The sequence below is a fragment of the Ctenopharyngodon idella genome, chromosome 14 (genome assembly GCF_019924925.1).
Source record: "Ctenopharyngodon idella isolate HZGC_01 chromosome 14, HZGC01, whole genome shotgun sequence".
NCBI classification, from domain to species: Eukaryota; Metazoa; Chordata; class Actinopteri; order Cypriniformes; family Xenocyprididae; genus Ctenopharyngodon; species Ctenopharyngodon idella.
In genome coordinates, this window is record NC_067233.1 from 23,506,149 (window position 1) to 23,530,650 (window position 24,502).

Consider the following 24,502-nt stretch of genomic DNA (forward strand, 5'->3'; position numbering starts at 1 on the left):
ATTATGTCAGATAACACTTGAGCAAAACATGGTCAGGTCAAAGTGTCTGAATAATTTTTGGTTTCAGATTTTTATCAATTTTACTGGTAGTCCACTGTATATGAAGAATTTTTGGGTATAATATGTCACAGTTTACTTTATTTTGCTATCCTCACTTAAATGAACTATAGTGTCCTGCACCCACTAGTAAAAATATATCAAAAATGTAAAAAATGTCTGAATCATTTTTGGTTTGATATATATATATATATATATATATATGTATATATGTTGTTAATATTAACTAACTAAAACCTTTTTTGATATTTGAAAAAAGATTAAATAAAATAAAATATAAATATTAGATGAAAGCTTTTTTATTTTAGTATCATTGAGAAACTATTACTATTATATTACTATTATATTTTTATAAGTATTTTTGTAATTTACATTGTTTTAATTTTAATTAAATTTTTAGAATTTTTTGTCATTTTTATTAGTTTTATTTTATTTTATTTTATTTTTATATTTTACATTGTTTTAATTTTAATCAGTTTTCGATTTTTTTTGGTCATTTTTATTAGTTTTATTTTATTTTTTATATTTTACATTGTTTTAATTTTAATCAAAGTTTTAGATTTTTTTGTCATTTTTATTAGTTTTATTTTATTTAATTTTATTTTATTTTAAATATGCCCTTATAGTTTTTTTTTTTTTTTGAAAAGAAAAAATATAAAACAAAAGTTAATTCAAAATATTAATAAATACTATAATAGTATATAAACAAAACTAAAATAACACTGAACTTGTGCAGTATGGCTTTGGAAATAATAGTAGGTTGCTCCAATATTCCCTGTATACAGAATACATACTGCTGAGATAGTGTTATTGACCATTGTGAACACACACAATGATGCTCAGAGCTGATATCTGTTATCAATGCTGCTATCTGCTGGTGTGAAAGTGATATCGCAGCCTCTGAAATCACAGAACTTATATAAATACGTATATAAAGAGTGTATGTGCTGGTGAAATCTTTGAATCTGCTTTACCTCTGACTGTGTGTGTGTGTGTGTGTGTGTGTGTGTTTGTGTTTGATCTTCATTGTGTTCACTGAGAATCTCTGAACAAAGTCTTCATTAGCATTATCCACCTTTGACTTCCTCCTCCTGATTCTCTTTGAGTTCAAACCTTCAAACCTGAGCACACTTTATCATTCCTTTAAATCTGAATCAAATTCCTCCTCCTGTCCAGTTACAGAATGTAGCAGTATTTTTATTGAAGGTCTCCGTATGTGTCTCTTTTAGCGAGGAACAGGTGGAGGCCGTCGGATCCTCAGATCATCTCCGAGGGTCTGTACGCCATCGCTGTGGTCCTGAGCTTCTCTCGTATCGCCTACATCCTCCCGGCCAACGAGAGCTTCGGGCCGCTCCAGATCTCCCTGGGCCGTACGGTCAAGGACATCTTCAAGTTCATGGTCATCTTCATCATGGTCTTCGTGGCGTTTATGATCGGCATGTTCAACCTGTACTCGTATTATCTGGGGGCCAAATATAACCCCGCCTTCACCACGTGAGTGACACACACAGACACAACAGTAAAATCGTTTATCAGTCATAAATAAAAATCTAATATTTATTTCAATTAAACATGTCTCACTGAAATGATTTAATATTATTGTTATCTACAATTGGCCAACAATATGTGAATTATTCATGTGGCATTGGCTGAACTGTAAATTACTTATTATGCATAAAGAAAAAATCACATTTTTATTTACATCACTGAAAGTCATTAACATTACTGTGACCCTCAACTGTCCAACAATATTTTCAGCTATTAACGTGACATTTGTAAATGAGCAGAATTGATTTATAGTCTTTATAATTTGAGTGTTTGGTTCGTAAAAGCCAGTAATTCACCACATGAAACACACTGTGGTCGACACACACCATGTTTATCCTCACTGCAAGTGAAACCGGATTTAATTTCATCTTATTTTGTGTATTTTTTGTTCATGTTTTGGAAGGAACAGCCTGTCCATGTTGACAATTTGACAAGCTTCTGTTCAGTGTCAGATAGATTTGCAACAAATTACCATAGAATTTGATTGGACACTTGACCTTTGACATCAACAACAAAAAATATGCAAAGTGTTTTCTCTGTAACTGTACACAGTTATATGGATCGTTGTGCTAGCATATGCATTCAAAAGACCCCAAACTTCAGCAAAATCCCTCTGGAGAAATAAACATAGACACAAAGAAGTTAATAGTTGTCATATAGTAAGATATAGAGCTAAATGAATATGGAGTAGATCAGATCATTTGATCTTTGATGAGAAATGTTTGTGGTCATATTGAGTTTTGAGACTTTTGATTGCAGACTATTTGTGAATGTAAAGCACAATTTGAGACGTTCCTCTACTGAAACTAGAATGTTTCTAGGCTCATTTCTCAGGAGAATCATCAAGCAGAAGGTCTTAGTGAAGATCTCCATATTTTTCTCATACACTCTAAAAAATGCTGGGCTGAAAATGGACAAACCTAGTGATTAGGTTGTTTTAACCCAGCAGTTGGGTTAAATGTTTGCCCAATGTGCTGGGTAGTTTTATTTAACTCAACTATTGTTTAAAAATTACCGTATTGCTCACTTAAAATGAACCCAAAATATGTTGGAAATTAACATTTATTATTAAGTTTAATTAATAATAATTAACCAATAAAAATGGTTTATTAATAAATGTTCACCTTTTGATTATTACTGTTGTCTCTAGTAATTTTGTGCCTGATTTTTAATTTTCAACCTATTTTGGGTTCATTTTCAGCGAGCAATACAGTAATTTTTAAACAATAGTTGAGTTAAATAAAACTACCCAGCATGTTGGGCAAACATTTAACCCGACCGCTGGGGTAAAACAACCCAATCGCTGAGTTTGTCCCTTTTCAACCCAACTTGGGTTGTTTTTAACCCAGCATTTTTTTAGTGTAGAACAAATTGATACACAAACGTGATCTCATTCGTGATCGGCTGCATGTTTCGATTCAATTACGATGTGTTTTCTCCATGTATATGAACAAATAAACACTCTAAAAAAAATGCTGGGTTGTTTCAAATCAAATTTGTGTCAAATATGGACAAACATGGTCAAATATGGTTAGGTTAAAGTTTTTAATTAAATTTTGAACCCAGTGATTGGGTTTGTCCATATTTGACCCAAATTTGGGTTGAAACAACCCAGCATTTTTTAGAGTGAAGTGTTAGTTGCACTGACATGCATTTACTGTTGTTTGTCCCTGCTATTTTCGGGTTAAAATTCTCCAATTGTGATCCACTGCTGCAAACAGACCCTACACTTCTGCAACAAGGCATTATTTATTGACTTTATGATGCTGTTTTCCTCGTATAGGGCCAAAATGTAAGGCACCAAAATACACAAACATAGGCTACATAACCAAATAACTGCTGCTGAAATGTTATTTGTAAACCGCGGAGCTTGACTTCTGACAGGTAAAAGACAAACTTCTGTGTGAATTGTCAAAATTTCACTGTTCATACTCAAACTCTCTCTCTCTCTCTCTGCTGTCATCTTACATTAGCGTGAGTGCTGTTTTGAAGCAGTAAGTGCTGATTTGTATTCTGTGCAGAGATATGTCAGGCTTATGAGAGAATGGCTCAGCTGTAATCTTTTCCAAATCGCTCTGCAAATGGGTTTTAGGTTCTGGTCAGCTCGTTTTGAAGGGGATCCCTGCGGTCCGGCCTCATTTCAAAGCAAACAGAACGAGCCTCACCGCTGGTTCTCACGGGGGCCGTTCTCCCGCACTGCTACTTTCATTGTCTTTCAGTTAAAAGATCCAAACGCCTCATAAATTGCTAGAAATTTCTCCTCATTATAGACAAGAAAACCCGAAGATCCAAAACCTTAGTTAGAGAACTTGTCTAGACGTTTCTCCTAAAATTCCTCTGGAGAAATCAGCAAAAGCTGGTCAGCTTTTGTCATACAGTGAAAAAACTGATTTTCTTACTCAGTATTTTTGTCTTGAATATGAATATCTAAGCATTCTTAAGATATACATTTTACTGAGAAGCAAAATTACATAAGATATTAGGTCTTGTTTTCTGAGAAGTTTTTTCTTGAAACAAATAAAAATTTTAGCCAATGGGGTCAAAAAATAATATTCTTTTCCCTTTGAAGTAAGTTTATTTTTATGACCTCATTGGCAGATATTTTTTCTTGTTTTAGGCATGGCACGTAAATAATTTTAATTCATTTTTCAGTCATTTTGCTTTTCAAGTAAATGCATTTTGATTTAAGAATGTTTAAATATTATACTAGATAAATATATACTAGAAAACCAGACAAAAATACTAAGCGTCCATGAAAGTCTTTTCATTTTTTTAGGGGAGTGTGATATTGACATATAATTATCTTGATATTTTCTGGGATTTTGTCAATAATGATAATTAGACTATATTTTGAAGCTGCATCTAGCAGCATTTATTTACACCGCAGTTACAATTGCATAAATGTTATGGTAATATTGTGAATATTTAAATATTTTAAAAAATTAAATGATACTTCACTGTCACTGTCTTATTGAGTCATTCATTCAGCCGATTTGTTCAAGCAGCTGATTCACTCAGGAATGAAGCAAGCGACTCTATGAATAGTTCATTGAATCATTGACTCGTTCAACAACGCTGATTCATTCAGGATCAGAATGAAACACTGATGTAAGTTGTTCGGAGACGCACTACGGTTTTGATGTGGGTCTATTTGTTGGTGAAATAGAGAAAAAAACTTTGTTTATTGAACTGTCAATCATTTGCAATAGCGCAGATATCGCAAACAACACGCTCATGTGATATTGCGTAACTATCGTATAAAAATGTCAAAAACTCATTCAGAGGCATTTTTGCCCCTTACGTTGAATTTTGTGGTCATTTTAACTGCAATCTACTAATCTGCATCAGTGAAAGGCCAGTTTTTGTTTTGCAAAGTGAGTGACAGTGTCAGCTTCCACACTGTTACAGAAACAACAATTACGTTATTATCATAGACGAAAAGTCACACACCCAGAAAATACATTGACAGATTTAAAAGATCTCATTCATGTTGGCTAATGTTGCTTCATATGCGCGTTTCGTTCTAATTATCATGTGTTGTGTCTGTGCTGCTAGTTTTGTTCGCTGTAGGTGGGAAATTAGCATGCTGATTAAAAGTGATGCACCGCCTCAGCTCGCCAGCTACTGGCCCGTAACGGCCCACGGAAACCCTGTTAGCGTCGCCATGGTTACGCTCCTCCGTGATGCCTCTAAATGGAAAGTCGAGGCGGGAGGAGTGACGGCGTCCCATCGACGTATCTCAGCCTGTCAGAGGGACGCGCGAGAGGAGGCGTTGATTTTAATCATTTGGCGCACATCACAGAGCGCCCTGCTGAGATGGAGACTGGTTTTAGGACAATAAGAGCCACAGAGCAGATGTAATCAATGAGCTGTCTCTGAAGCAGCCGACGGCCTGATTTAATCTGAATCAGCCAAGAGCTCAAGCCTGATGTGGACGGGGAAATCTAGCCACACGACTTTCAGGTTCACTGTAACGTGGTGACGTGCAACACCTGCCACAGGACCGAAAACCTTCCCCAAAAAACACTGTAACAAATCAAACCTCATTGGGATTTTTATGTTGTTTTGGAACATTTTACATGTTTACATTGTTTTTTCACATAAATGTTCATCCCAACACTCCTGCAGGACACAAAATAAATCATATTCAAATTAATTAAGTTATTAACAATGATGATAATAATAATAATTATTATTATTATTATTATTATTATTATTATAAATATTATTATCTCATGCCACGTGATCTAAAATGTGACAAGATTTCTTGTCGAGGTGAAAAGCTGTCTGGCGAAATTGCCATGACGGAGTGTGAAGGTGGAATTAGGATATAATATTCCACTGCTACGTTTACATTATGCCTCCACTGTCGTTTTGCTTTTATAGAAATAAAAAAAAACATTTAATTCAGTTGGATAACGGTCACTTCAATTCAATGCAGCTCATCCAACCAATCAGAGTTCACAGATCATGTGACGAGAGTTAGTAACGAGATGACTGACAAGACCATGGCGGAGGATTCGTTGCACAACAGAGCCTAAGCGTCTGACAAATGTCTTATCTTGTAGAATGCGCTCAGCACCGTCGCTCCCTATTCACAGAGTATGTGTGATCACGAAATTGAAAGAAAAACGCGAGCGCACATTAAAACGAGATTTCAATACCCCACATTTTGAAAGCGGCTCCCTGATGCATGCAAATATACCCCAGTATGAAAGCTATCTTAGGCTGGGCTGTGTAGTTGTACCATCTCTTAGCTCTGTATCATGCTTGAAGAAAAATTTGGTCTCCATTTGCACTTTGAATATTGAGAGAGTACTTTAGTTATGGTTGCACTTATCGTTTGCACTTAAGACTAAGAGAAAACTTTGTTATTCATTTTTATTTATACTGTTTTTATTTCTATGATCAATTTGTTCAGTTAGGAGGTCAGAAGTTCTCATATGAAATCATACAGGAGAGAAGCCAGTCAGTTGAGTTTGTGGGAAAACCTTTTACAGTGCTTGAGTATTGTTGTCTTTTACAGTACTGCATATGATAATTCATACTCAGAAAGTAGAACTGAAATGACATTCATTAGAAGATTAGTTAAAACATTTCAAATTCGCCTGCAGACTATTTTTCTAGTCATGTATTTCGTCATTGAGGATTTCTTAAAAATACTGTGTAAAAATCTCGTCTCGTCTCATCTCATGAGCTACGTCTCGTCACACCCCTAATATATATATATATATATATATATATATATGTAAACATACATATAAATTTATTAAATTATTATTATTATTATTATTTGAATATTAAGTCATGTTGTTTAGTTCATATATGTAAATATCTAAATTCTATTCAGTTCCCGGTAATGCATGTTCTAAATAGTTGTGTGATAGTTGTCAGTAGAGGGCAGTGTGGATCTGGACTCATCTGCAGCTCCTTAAAGAGCAACATGCAGCTTCTCCCAGCGGGCCTTGATAAAGTTCACATGGAGAATGTGGAACTCATTAGTCATGAGACAGTCTAACACCTCTGCGACTCAAATGAACTTAACTAACCTCAGATGTGGAAGACGGAATCTTAATTTGGAGGAATAAGAATCTGTAAATAGAAGACTTCAAATATAGCAACATACAAGTTCAGAACGCATCAAAAAGAGGCATTTTCACAGGAGCTGAAGCAGTAGAGCGTGGCGCTAACAATGCCAATGTGATGGGTTTGACTCACAGCGAATGCATGAACTGATCAAATGTTTACCTTGAATGAAGTGTAACTTTGGATAAAAGCATCTGCCAAATGCATGAACGCAAATTGTGTTTGATGAAGTCAGACTGTGCTTGTCACCTTCCCCTGACCGCTGGACATTTCATTTACATTTATGCATTTGGCAGGTGCTTTTATTCAAATTGACTTGCAGTGCATTAAGACTATACATTTTATCAGTTCATGCATTTTCATATACATTTTATCAGTGTGTGTCGTGAACTTTTAGAAGTGCTTAAATACAACATGTAATGTTATTACTTCATTGTGGTTTTATTTTGCATGATTCATCAGTGCATGTTATTCAAATGAGGAAATTATTTTTGCTTTCATAATTTGCTATGAAAAATAACTTTACACCTCTGAAACAACGTTTCTGCTGACAAAGCCAGTTTTTATATTTCAAAAGTATAAAGATAGTAGTTGACGTTTAGCTGTGCTAGTGCCACAAAATGACAATTCAGCCTCAACAGATTCAGCCCGGAATATTTCATACTTTTAATAATTTAGCTGACTTTTTGAAAATAGAATAGCAAAAGTTTCTATTAAAAAGTACCACTGACTGTACATTATTTCCAACTGAATACTTAATTGAGCTCAGAAATATGTCATATTATGGAAGTTTGCCGAATTGCAAATGTGATTTCATGTAATTATCTGACGTGAACTTTTCAAACTCTCTGGTCGTCAGCTGCTGCTGTTCTGCAGATGTTTCCCCAGGGTTATTTTTAGTTTTTATTTTAGTTTTATTAAAGTTTTATTCATATTTTTAATTAGCTTTTATTATATTATTTTTTAGTTTTTATGTTAATTTTAGTTTATTTTTTGTCATTTCATTATGTGCTTTTGTCATTTTATTATAATTTTTTTAAAATATTGCTATTTAGGTCTAATTTACATTTATTTCAATTTTGGTTTTAGTTCTTTTTTATTTATTTCAAGTTAAAAATATTAGTGCTTATTTCAGGCAACATTTTCTACTTTTTCTACATTTTCTAATTTTAATTTAGTTTAAGTTTTTTAATTAATATTTTATTTTATTTTAGCTTTATTTCAATGAACAGAAATGTTTTTTAATAATTTGAGTTTTAGTTAATGATAATAACCCTGGTTTTTCCATCCAGCATTACAGCGTTTCCCTGGGTTCAGTGTGATGTGCGACAATGAATCATGGGAAATGAACGGCAGACAGTTTGTTCTGAGGTTCAGCAATGTGGAAACACTCACGGGTGTGCTAACAAGCCTTAAAGGTTAGAGCACAGATACTTCTCTCTGTGTGCGTGCGCGTGTGTGTGTGTGCATGCAGTCTCTCTGCGGCTCAATGTCTTGCGTGTGTGTGATGCAGGTGGATGTGATAATGATCTCTCTTGGGGCCGTGTGTGTGTGTGTAAGTGGACAGTATTGAAGAAGTGCTGGCGAAAGCTAATACTTGAAAGACAATGGCACAATCTGATCACACAAACACAATGACACTTGTCAAGGGAGAGAGATAGTTTGCTCAGAATGCGTTATAATTGGAGAGCAATGACACATCAAAAGCACATCCAGGTCTCATTTCACTTTAAAATCACATATAAAACATAAGAAATTATGCATTTGCATAAAGATAATAAATCCCATTAAGATCTGATTTAGGGGTGAAATATCTCAATTTTTATATTTATATAAATTTTTTATTCATATTTTGAATTAGCTTTAACTTTATACGTTTTCATTGTCATTTAGATTTAAATTTTAATAATTTTGTATGTGCTTTTGTCATTTTTTTATTGTTAATGTTATTTTTTCTTTTTTTTTTTTTTTCAGTTTTAATTTTTATTTATTTTCAATTTTAGTGCTTCAACTTTAACTTATTTCAGTTAGTTGCCATTGCCAAGGTAACATTTCTCATTTTTGTTTAGTCTTTTTTGTTTTCAATGAGTTTTTCATCTAATTTTCAATATATTTTTTTCAGTTAACCATATTTTTTCAACTAAAAAAAAATGTTTTAGTTTTAGCTAATGATGGTTTTGTGTAATCTACATGCATGTTGTATGTATTGATATATATAAATGTAAGAAAGAGAGGAAGTTTAACTAATTGCATCATGTCTTTCCATGCGCCATCTGTGTTTTAGTGCCTGTTGTGCGGAAAGTAATTGCGCTCCTTTGTCCCCATCTTGCGGGTCGTTCTGAGTGTTAGGGTGTGTTCGTTTAGTGAATAAGGCTCAATCAATACTGAGACTAATTTACACATAAAGCAGGTTTGTGCTAGAAAGAATGAGAATGACAATCTGAATCCTCAAACATGCTCAAGTAGCCTCACTGTTCAATGAATTCAGCCGAGAGAGAGAGAGAGAGAGAGAGAGAGAGAGAGAGAGAGAGAGAGACGTGATGCTGGAGCGGGTCTTTGTAAAGCAACACTGCAGGGTTTGCACTTTAACACTCCAGAGATAAAGAACGAGAGGAAACAGGCAGTCAGGAATGGACAGAATGAGTAAAAATGTCCTCCAACCAGTAGAGAAAACACAAAACTCTCCTGCTGGCAGAAGCACATCGATCAGAAAACATGCATGGTGTGTGAGGAGAGTTAATTTGAGCCCAGGATTTCTCTCATTGAGTCTTTTTAAGCTTGTGTGTGTGGGGGGTGGGTGGGTTTTCACCAGGGAACATAAAAAAATGTTTAAGAAACTCTTGAAAAATGTCACGCCTGAGGCTGTCAGTCAAGGATTTTGACGATTTTTTGAAAATGCATAAATGCATAGAGCTACACACAAACACACACACACACACACACACACATATATATATATGAAGAGTTCTGTTGGAAAAACCTTTAAGTCCGTCTGACATGTTTTCTTTTAAATGAGCATTTTTTTACCAGGCTAATATATTTAGGTTCAGTAATTTCACTTTAATGGCAATAAAAAGGTTGTTAGTCAGTTATTGAAATGCTTTGTTGTCTTTTGCTGCAAAACCAGCTAAGTTCATGTGTGCTTTTTTTTTCAAAAACCTCTAAGTCCAACTCTTTGGACAGCAAGACAAAGTAAAACGTCTTTTTGTGTCAGTTTTACAGCAGCAAAAGGAACACTGTTGAGTTTTCTTGCTACTCATGAAACCCTGTCATTGCCACTGTAACAATGGACAAAACAGAACAAAAACTTGCAGCTCGGCAATTGAAAGCCGGCTCATACGCACACCGTCATTCATCTTGAAATCGTATGATTTGAATTGCAGCTTCTGATTTGCTCTTCTGTGGAGTTAGAGGCTTTTCTGGCAAAGGGAAGTGGTGTTTAGAGGTTACTGCCAACGAACCAGTATTTCTGAATGGGCTGACGCTAGGATGATTTGATGAACATATACTATGTGTGGAGAACATTTGCTCAATATTATTATCTCATTTTTGATGAAGGTGGCGTTTAACGGCTTTTGCATCTGAACTCTTCATATACACACGCTGTGTATAAATACACGCTCACCGGGCACTTTATTAGGTCACCTGTTTAACTGCTCGTTAACGCAAATATCTAATCAGCCAATCACATGACAGCAACACAATGCATTTAGGCATGTAGACACGGTCAAGATGATCTGCTGAAGTACAAACTGAGCATCAGAATGGGGAAGAAAGGTGATTTAAGTGACTTTGGCATGGTTGTTGGTGCCAGACTGGCTGGTCGGAGTATTTCAGAACCTGTTGATCTTCTGGGATTTCCATCTCTAGGGTTTACAGAGAATGGTCAGAAAAAGAGAAAATATCCAGTGAGCGTAAGTTCTGTGGGTGAAAATGCCTTGTTGATGGCAGAGGTCAGAGGAGAATGACCAGACTGGTTCCAGCTGAAAGAAAGGCAACAGAAACTCAAATAACGAGGTCTGCAGAAGAGCATCTCTGAACACACAACACGTCAAACCTTGAAGCAGATGAGCTACAGCAGCAGAAGACACACCGGTGCTACTCCTGTCAGCTGAGAACAGCAAACTGACGCTACAATTCACACAAGCTCACCAAAGTTGGATGATAGAAGATTGGAAAAACGTTGCCTGGTCTGATGAGTCTGAATTTCTGCTGTGACATTCAGATGGTAGAGTCAGAATTTGGCATAAACAACATGAAATCATAGATCCATCCTGCCTTGTATTAACTGTTCAGGCTGCTGGTGATGTAATTTTGTGAGGCATAGGCGGAGTGTGTGTAAGGCTTGGCAAGGCTTAGCCTTCCCTTGGACACTGACTCAAGACTAGTGTGGAATTTTCTCACTCAAACCACTTCCTGCTGCTTCTCCTGACTGCTTTTAGAGGGAAAAGCTGCCCATAACTGCTGGTCTAGGATCAGTTTTCTCCGTAATGATAGCATATTGGCGAAGCAGATTTGGCTAACACTCCAGTGCATATCTGTGTTTGCGCTCTGAAGAGCGTCAAAGGTTTCTATTTACAATGTGTTTTTGCAGCGTTGAGCAATGAAGCCGATCACAGACATACAGTATCTGTTGATTTATTGAACGCAATGGCCAATCAGGGAGTTTTTTGTCCAGTGCTGAGTTCTGCATGCTCGCATCTCATTATAACAAAGTGTAGCAGACATTACGAAAATAAGAGATTCATTGTGCAGTCAGCTTCATTGATTATAATGAAATTTTGTGAAATCGCGATGAGGATGAGTTGAAATAGGTGTGGATTATGGCTAGAGCACCCTCACTAATTTCAGAAGATTTGATTTTGGAAATTCTGGTCCAAACGCAGGGTTTTGCTGCATTAGGTTAGGCAGTGGTTATTTATTATTCATATTGGCTGCCATGCCAAATCACGCATACAGTATGCTTGCATGCAGTTAAAATTAACAATGGTTTGTGAATGTAGCTGCTTTAACAACAAATAATTTATGCTGGAATGTGTAGGTTGTTCCGACATGAAACTTTTTTGTGGAAATCTATGTGTTTTTAAACATGTGGTTCACCCTCCGCCTATGGGGAATATTTTCTTGGCCCTTTAGTACCAATTGAGCATTGTTTAAATGCCACAGCCTACCTGAGTATTGTTACTGACCATGTCCATCCCTTTATGGCCACAGTGTTTTCATCTACTGATGGCTACTTCCAGCATGACATTTTTCAGGACAGTTTTCAAGACTCCGCCCCCTCATTTGCATTCTGAGTCTGAGCCAAAAACCCTGAGGTTCCCTAGTGGTTTGGTTAAGATGAATCGCTTGGGTTGTACCAGGCCTCGTTAGTACATCGATTTGTATTAAAGCATCTGCTCAATGAATTAAATATAAATGTTAAAGACCTGATGAAGCAGAAGATGTGAGAGCTATTCCTGTAAACACAGGGGAATGAAAGTCAGACTATGGCTGTTTAATATATGGATGATATTTTAAGAAAGAGAGAAATATATATAGAGAGAGGAGATGGTTTTCTTGCCCGGTCTGTAGGCGCAAAGCAAAAGAAGAAAAACGAACACAAAACTGGAACCTGCTGTGAGTGTGTGTGTGTGTGTGTGTGTGTGTGTGTGTGTGTGTGTGTGTGTGGAGAAAGGTAGATGACCTAAACATGAGTCAGAAAGAGTCTCTCTTTCTCTCTGCCTACATCTTTAAACACATTCACTGTGAAGTTATTCTGTGAAACACAGAGGAGAGAAGCAGAGAGAACAGAGCAAAGAAAATATAATTAAAATGAGAATGATGAATTCTTCTGTGTGTGTTTGTGTGATTTTAGGACATGTTTACCTGCTGCAGCTAACCAGTGACTAAGCCACACACAGACCCACATCTGAAGTAAAACCAGTTGAGAAGCTCTTCTTTAGACTTCTGTGAAGTTAATTATAATCACTTTGTTCCAAAACCTTTGCCATCCACCTCCTACATAGTCAGCTGTCTTCTAAGATGACATGCTAATTGAAATTGAGCCCTGTAAGTGACAGATTTGGAGTGTTACACAAATATTGCAACTCACAATTGTTATTGATATTTGCATTCATAAAGATGGTAACACTCAATAAAGTTTCATCTGTAGACATTAGTTATTCTGAACTAACATTGAACAATACTTCTACAATATTTAATCTTATTCAATGGTATTTTTAACATTTACTAGCATTTTTAAAATCCAAAGTTATTTTTGTTGAAGTGCCCTATTATGCTTTTTCGGATATTACCTTTCATGCAGTGTGTAATCTCGCTGTTTGTGAATGTAAAGGGTCTGCAAAGTTTCAAAAATCAAAATACACGATAAATAGAGTTATTGCGTCCCAAAAGAAAGACAGAAAGAAAGGTTTGTAACTAATTTGCATAATGCCAGCCTATGGTCTTCATAGAGACAGAGCGACACGCGTCATAATCTGAAAACCACGCCCACCGGGGGGGAAAACAATCCAACCCTGCTCCATTGACTTTGTATTGCGTGAGGCTGCCTCATTTCTGACTTATAACAAAAAACAGAACAATGTCTAAAAGCTGCTATATGACAAGGTGTACAGAAAACAAGCTAAAAAAAACCCAGAACCAAAAACCCAGAAGTTTTTATAAGCTGTCGACCCAAAAAACGAGCGTTTAAGGGCTAAAAAGTGGATACGGGCGATTGAGACAGAGCGCGACATGTCATATTACTATGAGAACTACGCCCACTGGAGGGTAATGCAATCAGCGACAGGAAATATAATATATAAAACTGACATTTGGATATTTCACTTAACAGTGACTAAATGTTTACTGCACACGTAGGCTTACTAAGGCATACTGAGTGTCAGGATCCCAAAATTTACCCATTCTTCCTTCTGATGCTTTACGTCTTATTGCCTTTATCCACTGTTGTCTCCTTAAAGGCTGGCTTTTACGGTTCGGTAGCTTATAAAAACTTAGTTCTGTTTTTTTAGCTTGTTTGCTGTGCACCTTGTCACACAGCAGCTTTAAGGCATTGCTCTGTTTTTTGTTATAAGTCAGAAATGACAAGGAGGCAGCCTCACGCAATACAAAGTCAATGGAGACGGTTGGATTGCCCCAGACCCCCCCCCCCCCCCCCCGGTGTGGGCGTGGCCTAAATACGCTCTGTCTCTATTGGCTGCCTGTAAATAATGTCTCCTTTGCCCCGCCCTCAATCACTGTAGTTGTATCTGAGACTGGAAGAGTTTGGATCATGTTGTTCATTTTTAGAAGACACTGTTTTCTGTGATGCGAAAGCTAATCCACTTTGATGCACTTCCAAAGGATGAGATTGATGGTAAAATTGTTACAGGTTTGTATGACTTGTATCAAGTGGGGAGGAAGAGCTGAAATCCATATATGGTAATGGGGGTTTGGTTTCAACAAATCACAACAGACTGAGCCATCTGACCAATCAGAGCAGAGCAGCTCTCAGAAAGGAGGGGTTTAGAGAGACTGAATCTTTGATTGAACCGTTTCAGACACTGTGAGAAAAGAGCTGATGCTGCAATGGATATTATGAGAAAATTAAAGTGTTTTTTTGACCTTGGATGAATGTAAATATATTGTAGGAGACTCCAAAACTCCAAAAATTAGGAACCTTTAAAATAGCATAATAGGTGTACTGTGAACTATCATGAAGAAACGGTGAACAATTAGTTTTAAACTAACTAACGTTAACAAAGATTAATAAATACTTTTACAAATTTTGTTCATTGTTAGTTCCTGTTAGATTTCTCTTTTATCATGTTATTTTTCATTATTTTGTTGTGATGCATTCTGGGATTGGTGTATCCTTCTCAGAGAAGGATACATGTCTTAACTTGTGATGCCTAAAATAGTTGTCTAGAGAGCTCACTTGTTTTTTTTTTTCTTGACAGAATGTCGCTGGACGTCACTGAAGTTTTGGCTACATCTACATTAATCTGCAAAATTTCAAAATACTCTCTGCCCACACTAGTGTTTTCATGCGATTTCCAAAAGTTTCTCGTCCACACTGAAACACTGGAAGATGCTAAAATCATCTTACTGCATATGCATAAAACATAATAAAAGCTCCCTGAGATGATACTGAGAGACCAGATATAATAAATTTCACATGATATTCTTCTGGCATGATCATTGTATTACCAAAATATCCCACTACTTACAGCCGCGTCCAGGTCGCACTCATGTATCGTCTAAAATGCAATGTTTTGCCCCAGGACAGCAATTGCAAGTAAATGTTCTGTCATCTTTGCAGGAGTGTAATATGAAGATCTATCTTTAGCAACACTGTGAAAGTGAATAGCACATCAGGGACATGCCGGTATAAACATACATATCTATCAGTACAATATTCTTCACATGAATAAACGTGTCGTAGTTTTCAAATACGTCTTCACAGTCCACACTACAATTTATCCACTTGAGAGAGCTTCTTCAAAAAGCTCAGTTTTCACAGGACTAAAACACTGTTTCTGTGTGGACAGAAGGACAAAATGTAGAGAAAAAGATGTGTTTTGAAATGTATCTGGATTAGTGTAGAGGTAGACTTTGTCAGATTTCCTTTAGGGCTCAGCTTTAGCTAACAGCTGAAATCTCACATGCACTTAATGGGTTTTGATCAGCAAACATGAAGATTGACGGAGGAACTGAAGTTTTTATCTCTTTCATATTAAAGAGACGAGCTCATTTCATCATTTTGATTGGCGTCGATGGCATCTAATCTCCCGCTTATATTTATTGAGCTGAGCCGGTGTGTTTGGGTGAGAACGAGCGAGACAGACAAATGGATGGAAAACAGGAAAGACGAGCAGAAAAGAAGTGCCATTAAGAACAATAAAGAGATGGAGATTAATTTATGAGGGAAAATAGAAAGAGAGAGAGAGGGAAGAAGATCATAACAGAAGAACTTCTTAGGTGGATTATTTTTTGAATACTCTCTTTATAATCTGATTTACGTGTTAATAAAACCAGTTGCTCATGGCTATAATATACCTACTGTCTGAAATCATCAGATAAATTACTAGAGATAGAGAGAAACTCTAAACCGCATCTAGATATATTAATAATAAATGAGAGACTGAGAAAATAATATGAAGTGTGAAAGAGAGACTTAAATTAAACGAAGGAAAAGCGTTAAAGCGTATTATAATGAAAAACGGAAGAATTAATTGTAGATTTAATTGTAGTTCAACTATATGCAAGAGTGAAAGAATATCTGTGAGAATCTTACAAAACCTGCTCATATTTCACCACAAAACCATAATAAAGAAATTTATGTTTTGCATAAAGAAAATGAAACTTATTTTTAGGACCATTAATCCTAATCTTATTAAATTAAGTGTATTTACCCAAACTTTTGCAGTACTGTAATGTGAAAAACATAATAATGTTTCATTTAAATTGTAAAATATTTATACATCATTGTAGTGTTTGTAGTGTTGCCATTAATGTGATTTGATTTGAATAAAAAAATCATTACAGTAGTGAGAATCTAATGAGAACTACAAATGAACACAAAAGTAATTGCATTACAGTGAGAATTTGGACTGAAAAAGTGCTTAATTGTTCTGAAAACTGTCACAATGCACACCTTTTAGTACTTGGTGAAGTATATTCCAGCATTTGCACGGACGCAACCTGTGTAACAATTCAGAGCGGCACGGAGGGAGCGAGACCTTGACTGCGTCCACTCCATGAGTTCAGCATTAAAACACAAAACAAATCCATTATTTAACAGACCCTCTACTCGTCTGTTCTCCAGCGTCACTCCATTTGATTCACTGGATGATTCATCATCCTCATTCTGCCGTCATTCAGCTCATGAATGCAGCTCTTGTTTAAAAACAGGTGCAGATGGAATAAAAATGTGTCCAAGTGGCACACAAGAAAGCACAATCACAATCTGCCAGACAGTAAGATTGAAGACTTGCTGAAGTTCTCAAAGGAGTCTAGTGATCTCACACGAGTCTCCTCTAGAGTTTCAGAACAGATCGAAACTGGCCTCAAACTGCTCAGGTTTACCGAGAGAGCAGTGTCTGCTAACAGAAGTCTCTCTGTCTGGGCATGCATCCATGTCAGCAACTTTCTCATTTGTTGCATTGAAAAAAAGTGAAATGACCGTGTCATTTATTTAAAGTATCATTCACAGAAAAAAGGTTCTGTGGGGTTCTATATAGAACTCTAGAGTTCTTGACCCAATGTTAAAAGAACGCTTTATGCCAAAAAGGTTCTATATAATGAGAAATGTCTTAAATGAGTACATTAATACTTTTTTATGTTTAACAGGTTTTTTTTTTTTCTAGTGATAAAGTATGCTTACAAACTGTTTAATTCATACAATTTAATTACAATTAAAAATGAATTAAAACAAAAATAATTAATTAAAACTAAATCCCAAGATGGAATCCCTAAAAAGTTCTACATACAGTATGAAGTGTCTGACAGCAGAAAATAGCAGAAAATATGATGCATATTTTAAAAAGACATCATAATAAACAGTAAGGTTTTTCAATGTCTTTATATTAAGTAAATTAAATTAAACATCAACTAACATTTGTTTTTGTTTGTTTTGTTTTATCTCAAGTTAAAATTCATTTTTCATTTGTTTATGGTGAAATAATGTTGTGTGTGTGTGTGTATATATATATATATATATATATATATATATATATATATATATATATATAATATATATATATATATATATATATATATATATAGTCAAACCAAAAATTATTCAGACATTTTTGATATTTTTGATATATTTTTACTAGTGGGTGCAGGACACTACAGTTCATTTATGTAAGTGAGGATAGCAAAATAAAGTAAACTGTGACATATTATACACAAAAATTCTTCATACAGTGGACTACCAGTAAAACTGATAAAAATTTGGAAACCAAAAATTATCCAGACACTTTGACCTGACCATGTTCTGCTTAAGTGTTATCTGACATAATTAAGATTATATTTTTTTCTGACACAGATTAACTCTGAGATCTTGTCATATTTTATTACCATTTTTTAAACTATAGTGAATAAACTGAATTAATTAATGAAATGTTCAAGGTGTCTGAATAAATTTTGGTTTGACTGTATGTATATATATATATATAATATTAAAACAGTTTTGAACCAAACCATAAATATAATTTAAGAAAAAAATTATAAAATTGGCTGCAACATTAAGAGTTTTTGTTGATCCAAAGTATCATTATTTTCATTGTGTTTTTTATCAAATTTCATGAGAATCTATGAAAACACATTTTCCTGTGATCTGTGTGTGTTGACAGGGTTGAGGAGAGCTTCAAGACTCTGTTCTGGTCCATATTTGGGCTCTCAGAGGTGATTTCTGTGGTTCTGAAGTATGATCATAAGTTCATTGAGAACATTGGTTACGTGCTGTACGGGGTTTATAATGTCACGATGGTGGTGGTTCTTCTCAACATGCTGATCGCCATGATCAACAGCTCCTACCAGGAAATAGAGGTACGCTCAACCCATAGACTGAGAATTGATTCTGAATAAAAAATATCTAAATATCCTTAAAGCAAGAGATATTTACCTGACAAACAGTTCTGGATGGATTAGATAGTTACATGACGAAAATAAAATGAACTAAATGAATTATATGGTTTATGTCTTCATGTTTTTGCAGGAAGACGCTGATGTGGAGTGGAAGTTTGCTCGTGCTAAACTCTGGTTGTCGTATTTCGATGAGGGACGGACGTTGCCTGCTCCGTTTAACCTGGTGCCCACCCCGAAATCCTTCTACTACCTGATCGTCCGGGTCAAGTCCTGCCTTATACAACTGTGTAAGGGCAAAGGTCATCACCATGACAATGAGCTGGAGATGGGCATGCTCAATTCACGGCCGAAGGTAAAACGCATACTTGTACTACACACTAAAAGTATGCAATTCAGGGTACTTATATATTATTTTTAACTCAACATATGTTCCTTGTATACTGTAGAAGTAATTTAACTGGTTTAATCCGTCTCCCTGATATCTCAGTTCACTCTCGTCTGCAGTTTTGCATCTTAAAATCTTTTAAATGGAAATGATCTCGACAGTGAGACTCAATCAAGTGTCATTTAAAGAACAAAAGACTGAAATCTGATATTACATGTATCAGACCCTCGCAGTGTTTGCGTCTGTGAGCTTCTGAAGTGTCAGCAGATGTCTGTAGAGATCAATGCAGAACACTGAAGAGAATTCACACTGAAACACAGAGGGCAGGATCGAATTACATTTAGTATAGAATATGTGTACGGTAAAAAATATAATGTAATATTCTATATTATAAATAATATATAATTTAAATAAACATGTAATATATAATTATGGTTATGATCATGATATATATTATGATGAATGTAGTTATTTTTGCTGACAATTCAGTGCAAAAAAAGGTTTATATACTGTACATATTACATAACCAGGTGTTAATGTCTATTTTTACAAATTTAAGTAATTAAATACTTTATCAATGCGATGTACTTCATCTCTTTTGAATACTTTTTCCTTTCATTTAGATTGTGATGCACACAAAACAAAAAATGACAAAACTTGTTATTCATAACAAATGAATCAGTGCAAAAACATTTCACATTATGAAGGCTTAAATCAGTCATGCATTATAAATATGATTGGATGCTATTGCAAAATAAGAAATACACCTGTGATGCACATCATTTGAATATTGGCATTTTTTCAGGCTGATCGTCATCGAGCAAATCTCAGGAGCCGAGAGGAGAACACCTTCAAGAAACCCATCAAAAACCCCACAAGATATCAGGTGAGAGAATCAACAAACCATGTGAAACTGACCAGAGTTAATTATGATCATGTTAAAATGAATCTTTCTCTCTTATATCTGTCTGTCTGTCTAACAGAAGATAATGAAGCGTTTGATTAAGCGCTATGTTTTGAAGGCTCAGGTCGACAGAGAGAATGATGAAGTCAATGAAGGTAAAAACCCAGTAAATTCACTGTAAAATCTGCTTATTTTTCACCTAAGTCATGTGTGTGTTTTATAAGCAGAAGCATCTTAATTGTGGTCACTTTAAATCATGATGATCACTCATTTTCTTGGAGTCAAAATCTGATTTTTTCCGAGTAACTCAAGCTCTGTGTGTGTGTTACAGGTGAACTGAAGGAAATAAAACAGGACATCTCCAGTCTGCGCTACGAGCTTCTGGAAGAGAAATCTCAGGCCACTGGAGAACTGGCTGACCTCATTCAACAGCTCAGCGACAAGTTCGGCAGGAACGCCAAGAAACAACCTTGAGACAGAAAGACTGACAGACGGGGAGAGAGAGAGACACAGTTTACGTGACAAAGTATCAAGTATAAAGTAGTTTAGGAAAAGTATCTCCACACTTGAGACACTTAAAAATGTCTGAATGTCATTCATCAGTCACAAAATATCAAATCAAGTGTCACTTAAAGAGTTAGTTCACCCCAAAAAATTAAATTTCTGTCATTAAGTACTCACCCTTTAGTACCTTTCTGAACCTCAAAAGATACAATGAGGTTGCTGCCTATGTGTGGATCAGATAACCTCGGATTTCATCAAAAATATCTTAAATTTGTGTTCTGAAGACAAACGAAGGTCTTACAAGCTTGGGACGACATGAGGGTGAGTACTTCATGACAGAAATTTCAGTTTTGGGTGAACCCTTTAATATAATGAAAGATACATAAACACTAGGGGTGTGACAAGATCTCGTGCCGCAAGATTAAAATGTGACGAGATTTCTCATTGAGGTGAAAAGCTGTCTTGTGATACTGCCATGATGGAGTGTGAGGGTAGTGCCACTGCTACGTTTACATTACGCCTCCACTGTCGTTTTGCTTTTTATAGAAATAAAAACCATTTGACGTGCAGCAGAGTAGTACGTAGTGCAGCAGGAATCAGAGTTCACTGATCATGTGACGAGAGTAAGTATCGAGATGACTGACAAGACCATGGCGGAGGATTCGTTGCACAACAGAGCCTAAGCGTCTGACAAATGTCTTATCTTGTAGAATGCGCGCTCAGCACCGCCGCTCCCTCACAGAGTACTCAAAGCAGAACTGAAATGACATTCATTAGAAGATGATTACTTAAAATATTTCAAATGCACCCGCAGACTATTTTTCTGCTCATGTATTTCGTCATTGAGGATTTCTTAAAAATACTGTGTAAAAATCTTGTCTCGCTCTCATGAACTCAATCTTGTGTCTCATCTTGTGAGCTACCCGTCTCGTCACACCTCTAATAAACACACTTCACAAGCAAAACAGCTGACAGACGGACGTTTGTATGGTTTAAAATGCTAAAACAGTAGATCAGTAGTAGAACAGTAGTGTTAAAAATGAAGACAGACAGTATTGTTTTTTAGTTTGTTAATACTGATAGTGAATGTGATACTCAAACTGACTTCATACATCCATTAAACGGTGTAGAAATAATGCTCTCTCACAAATTGCTAGTAAATTTCACAATTAATTACAAAGAGAAGCCACATGGAATTAAACATGAAATTTTGAAGTAGACTGAAATTGTATTTTCTTGTAAAATGTACTCCAGTGATTTTCAATCCAATTTTAAAAAATATTTTTACACTTCATCAAGTGAATCACATTCAGACATTTTTAATGTTAGTAAATGATGGATGTTGCAACATTGAAGCAAAAAAAGAGTAGTGAAACAGCTTTATTTCCCCAGACTGATTCGATTACATCACTAGTCAGATTGAATGTTGTAATGGTGTGAATAATCTCAGAGATGATTCCTCTTTCTGGAGGAAGTGAGTGAATGGGAAAAGACTGTGATCAGTGACTGTTACAGCAGAAGTTGATGTCAATTCACTCAGATACTGAACATCGTCCTGAGGAGAGAGTGAGAGATGAGGAAAAACAGAGAGTGAGATATAAACGGAGACTAAACCAATCTAACAGGCTCACAGCAGGTATGCAGTGCATTCTGGGATATCACCTCCCTTAAGAGTCATTTCCTGTTCTGAGATCGTATCTCACAGGAGAGAAATATACAGAGAAAAGGAAAACAGTAGATGAAAACACTGTGATGTTGCCATTTATGATATGATTTCATATAAAAATGTTTTAATCATTTAAGTACGAGTCAAATTGGCAGTTAACACTGAGAATGTACATAAACATCATTTTCTCTTTACGCATACAGGCTGTCTAATTAACACACACACACACACACACACACACACACACACACACACACACACACACACACAAAATAAAACCATTTCACCCCCACAAAAAAATAAAATTGACAACTAAATGCATTTCTCTTTAAATTCTCATTCCTGGAATACACATGGAGCTTTTTAATATATACACAGTTAATATATTTTACATTTTATTGTGCAATATATGATTTTATATTGTTTTCTTTTGATTTTGGTTTATAGCACCTTGACATTTTACTTTAAGATGTTTTAATATATTAATATTATATATATTTTAATATATATTTCAATTTAATATATTTTTAATCGTAATATGCATATATTAGATTTCAATTTCTTGTTTTGATTTTGGCATATGGTAAATGGCCCAGACATGCTCTTGACCCCCCCCCCCACACACACAGGTTTGTTTTGCTATCTTAGTGAGGACATTCCATAGGCGTAATGGTTTTTATACAAACTGTACATTCTTTCCCCCTACACTACTCCTACCCCTAAACCTACCCATCACAGGAAACATTCTGCATTTTTACATTTTTAATAAAACATTGTTTAGTATGTTTTAAAGCTATTTTAAATATGAGGACTCATGAAATGTCCTCATATACGTCGTAATACCAGTGTAATGCCCATGTCATTATACAAATTTGTGTCCTCATAAATTACAAAAACGTGCACACACACACACACACACACACACACACACACACACACACACACACACACACACACACAATACAGTATTTGTAGCTTTTATTGAAGATTTTGCCTGTATAAAGCTCTTGCTCACAGAGACTAAAGTCAGAGAAAGAGAGCGTTTACATGACATGTTCACCTTTACTAGTTTTACAGTAAGAGTTATAGATTTATCTGAATGTATTATTTTTTGTTTCACTAACAGTAAATGAATTAAATACACAGATGATCAGAAAGTGTATTTTACACTTGTACAAGGAAACACATGACTGAGCAAAATATTGTGCTATTTATAACAAAAATTAAAAGTTTTAAATGGTCTTAATTTGAATGTGTACCTTTATTTCATTTGACATTTTTCATACACGTACAGGAAATGAAAAAATATTGAATTCTCTCTATAAATATTATTTGGCATGCTTTGGAATGGGAACTTTCAGAAGACAAATGTCAGAAAAAAGGGAAAAAAAGGGCTTATAACTTAAAGCACAAATATAAAGAAAATATTAAAGAAAATGTGTATATATATATATATATATATATATGAAAAGAATACATTTTAAATTAATAAATAACATATTATTAATAAACTATAAAATTATTATATTGTAAAACATTTATAGAGCATAGTAGTAGTTCTTTAACTGATTTTAATTGATGCTGATTTTTTTTTTTTTTTTTAAGTTAAATATGTGAAAATGCTTCAAATAGTGTTACAATGCAGAAAACTTGATGATCCTATAAAACAGGGCCTCTTTTTACATATGCATATATGATCTTATCTTCTTTCTTTTGAGGTGAACTGTGACCTGGAAATATTTTGTGTGGTTGACTTGCATCCTGTACATTAAGTATATTTTTCACCTGCACAAGGAAAATAAAAAGGCAAAGGCATATATTGTGCTATTTATAGCTCAAATTCGATTTTCAAAATGGGCTCAGTTCAGAAATGACCTTTTTCATATAGTAACTTTTCAACTGAATTCTCTCTGTGAATATTATCGGCACGCTGTGGAACAGAAGACAAATGTCAGCGCAATTGAAACATGAAATTTCCCCTGGTGCTCATCACGTTCAGAGCTCCAAGCTGTAAACAATAAATCAGAATCTGTAGACACTCTAATATGAAACTTGATTACACAAACTAGCACTAAACACAAACAAATGTAGTTTTCCTCAGGAGAATACAACATGAAACATGAATATTACACAAATGAGCTTCAGGGGTTTGTGGTTATTACTATACAATGTCCCATTCTGACATTATCCGGCAACTTCCATTATAAGCCATGAGATGAGGTCGCGCTCGTCTCCACGGTAACATCCCCATTCCATTAGTGTCACCGCTCAACATATA

At 35.3% G+C, this 24,502-nt stretch overlaps 1 protein-coding gene across 1 annotated transcript in view; it reads left to right on the forward strand.

The window, feature by feature from the left end:
- Positions 1-23,466, forward strand: part of trpc7b (transient receptor potential cation channel, subfamily C, member 7b) — a 58,612-nt gene extending 35,146 nt beyond the window's left edge. The window contains exons 7-12 of the mRNA XM_051860965.1: positions 1,287-1,551; positions 18,531-18,726; positions 18,896-19,117; positions 19,956-20,036; positions 20,134-20,209; positions 20,386-23,466. Of these exons, the coding sequence (XP_051716925.1) occupies positions 1,287-1,551; positions 18,531-18,726; positions 18,896-19,117; positions 19,956-20,036; positions 20,134-20,209; positions 20,386-20,528 (983 nt within the window). The 3' untranslated portion in view covers positions 20,529-23,466. The remainder of the gene's footprint in view (positions 1-1,286; positions 1,552-18,530; positions 18,727-18,895; positions 19,118-19,955; positions 20,037-20,133; positions 20,210-20,385) is intronic.
- Positions 23,467-24,502: the final 1,036 nt, after the last annotated feature.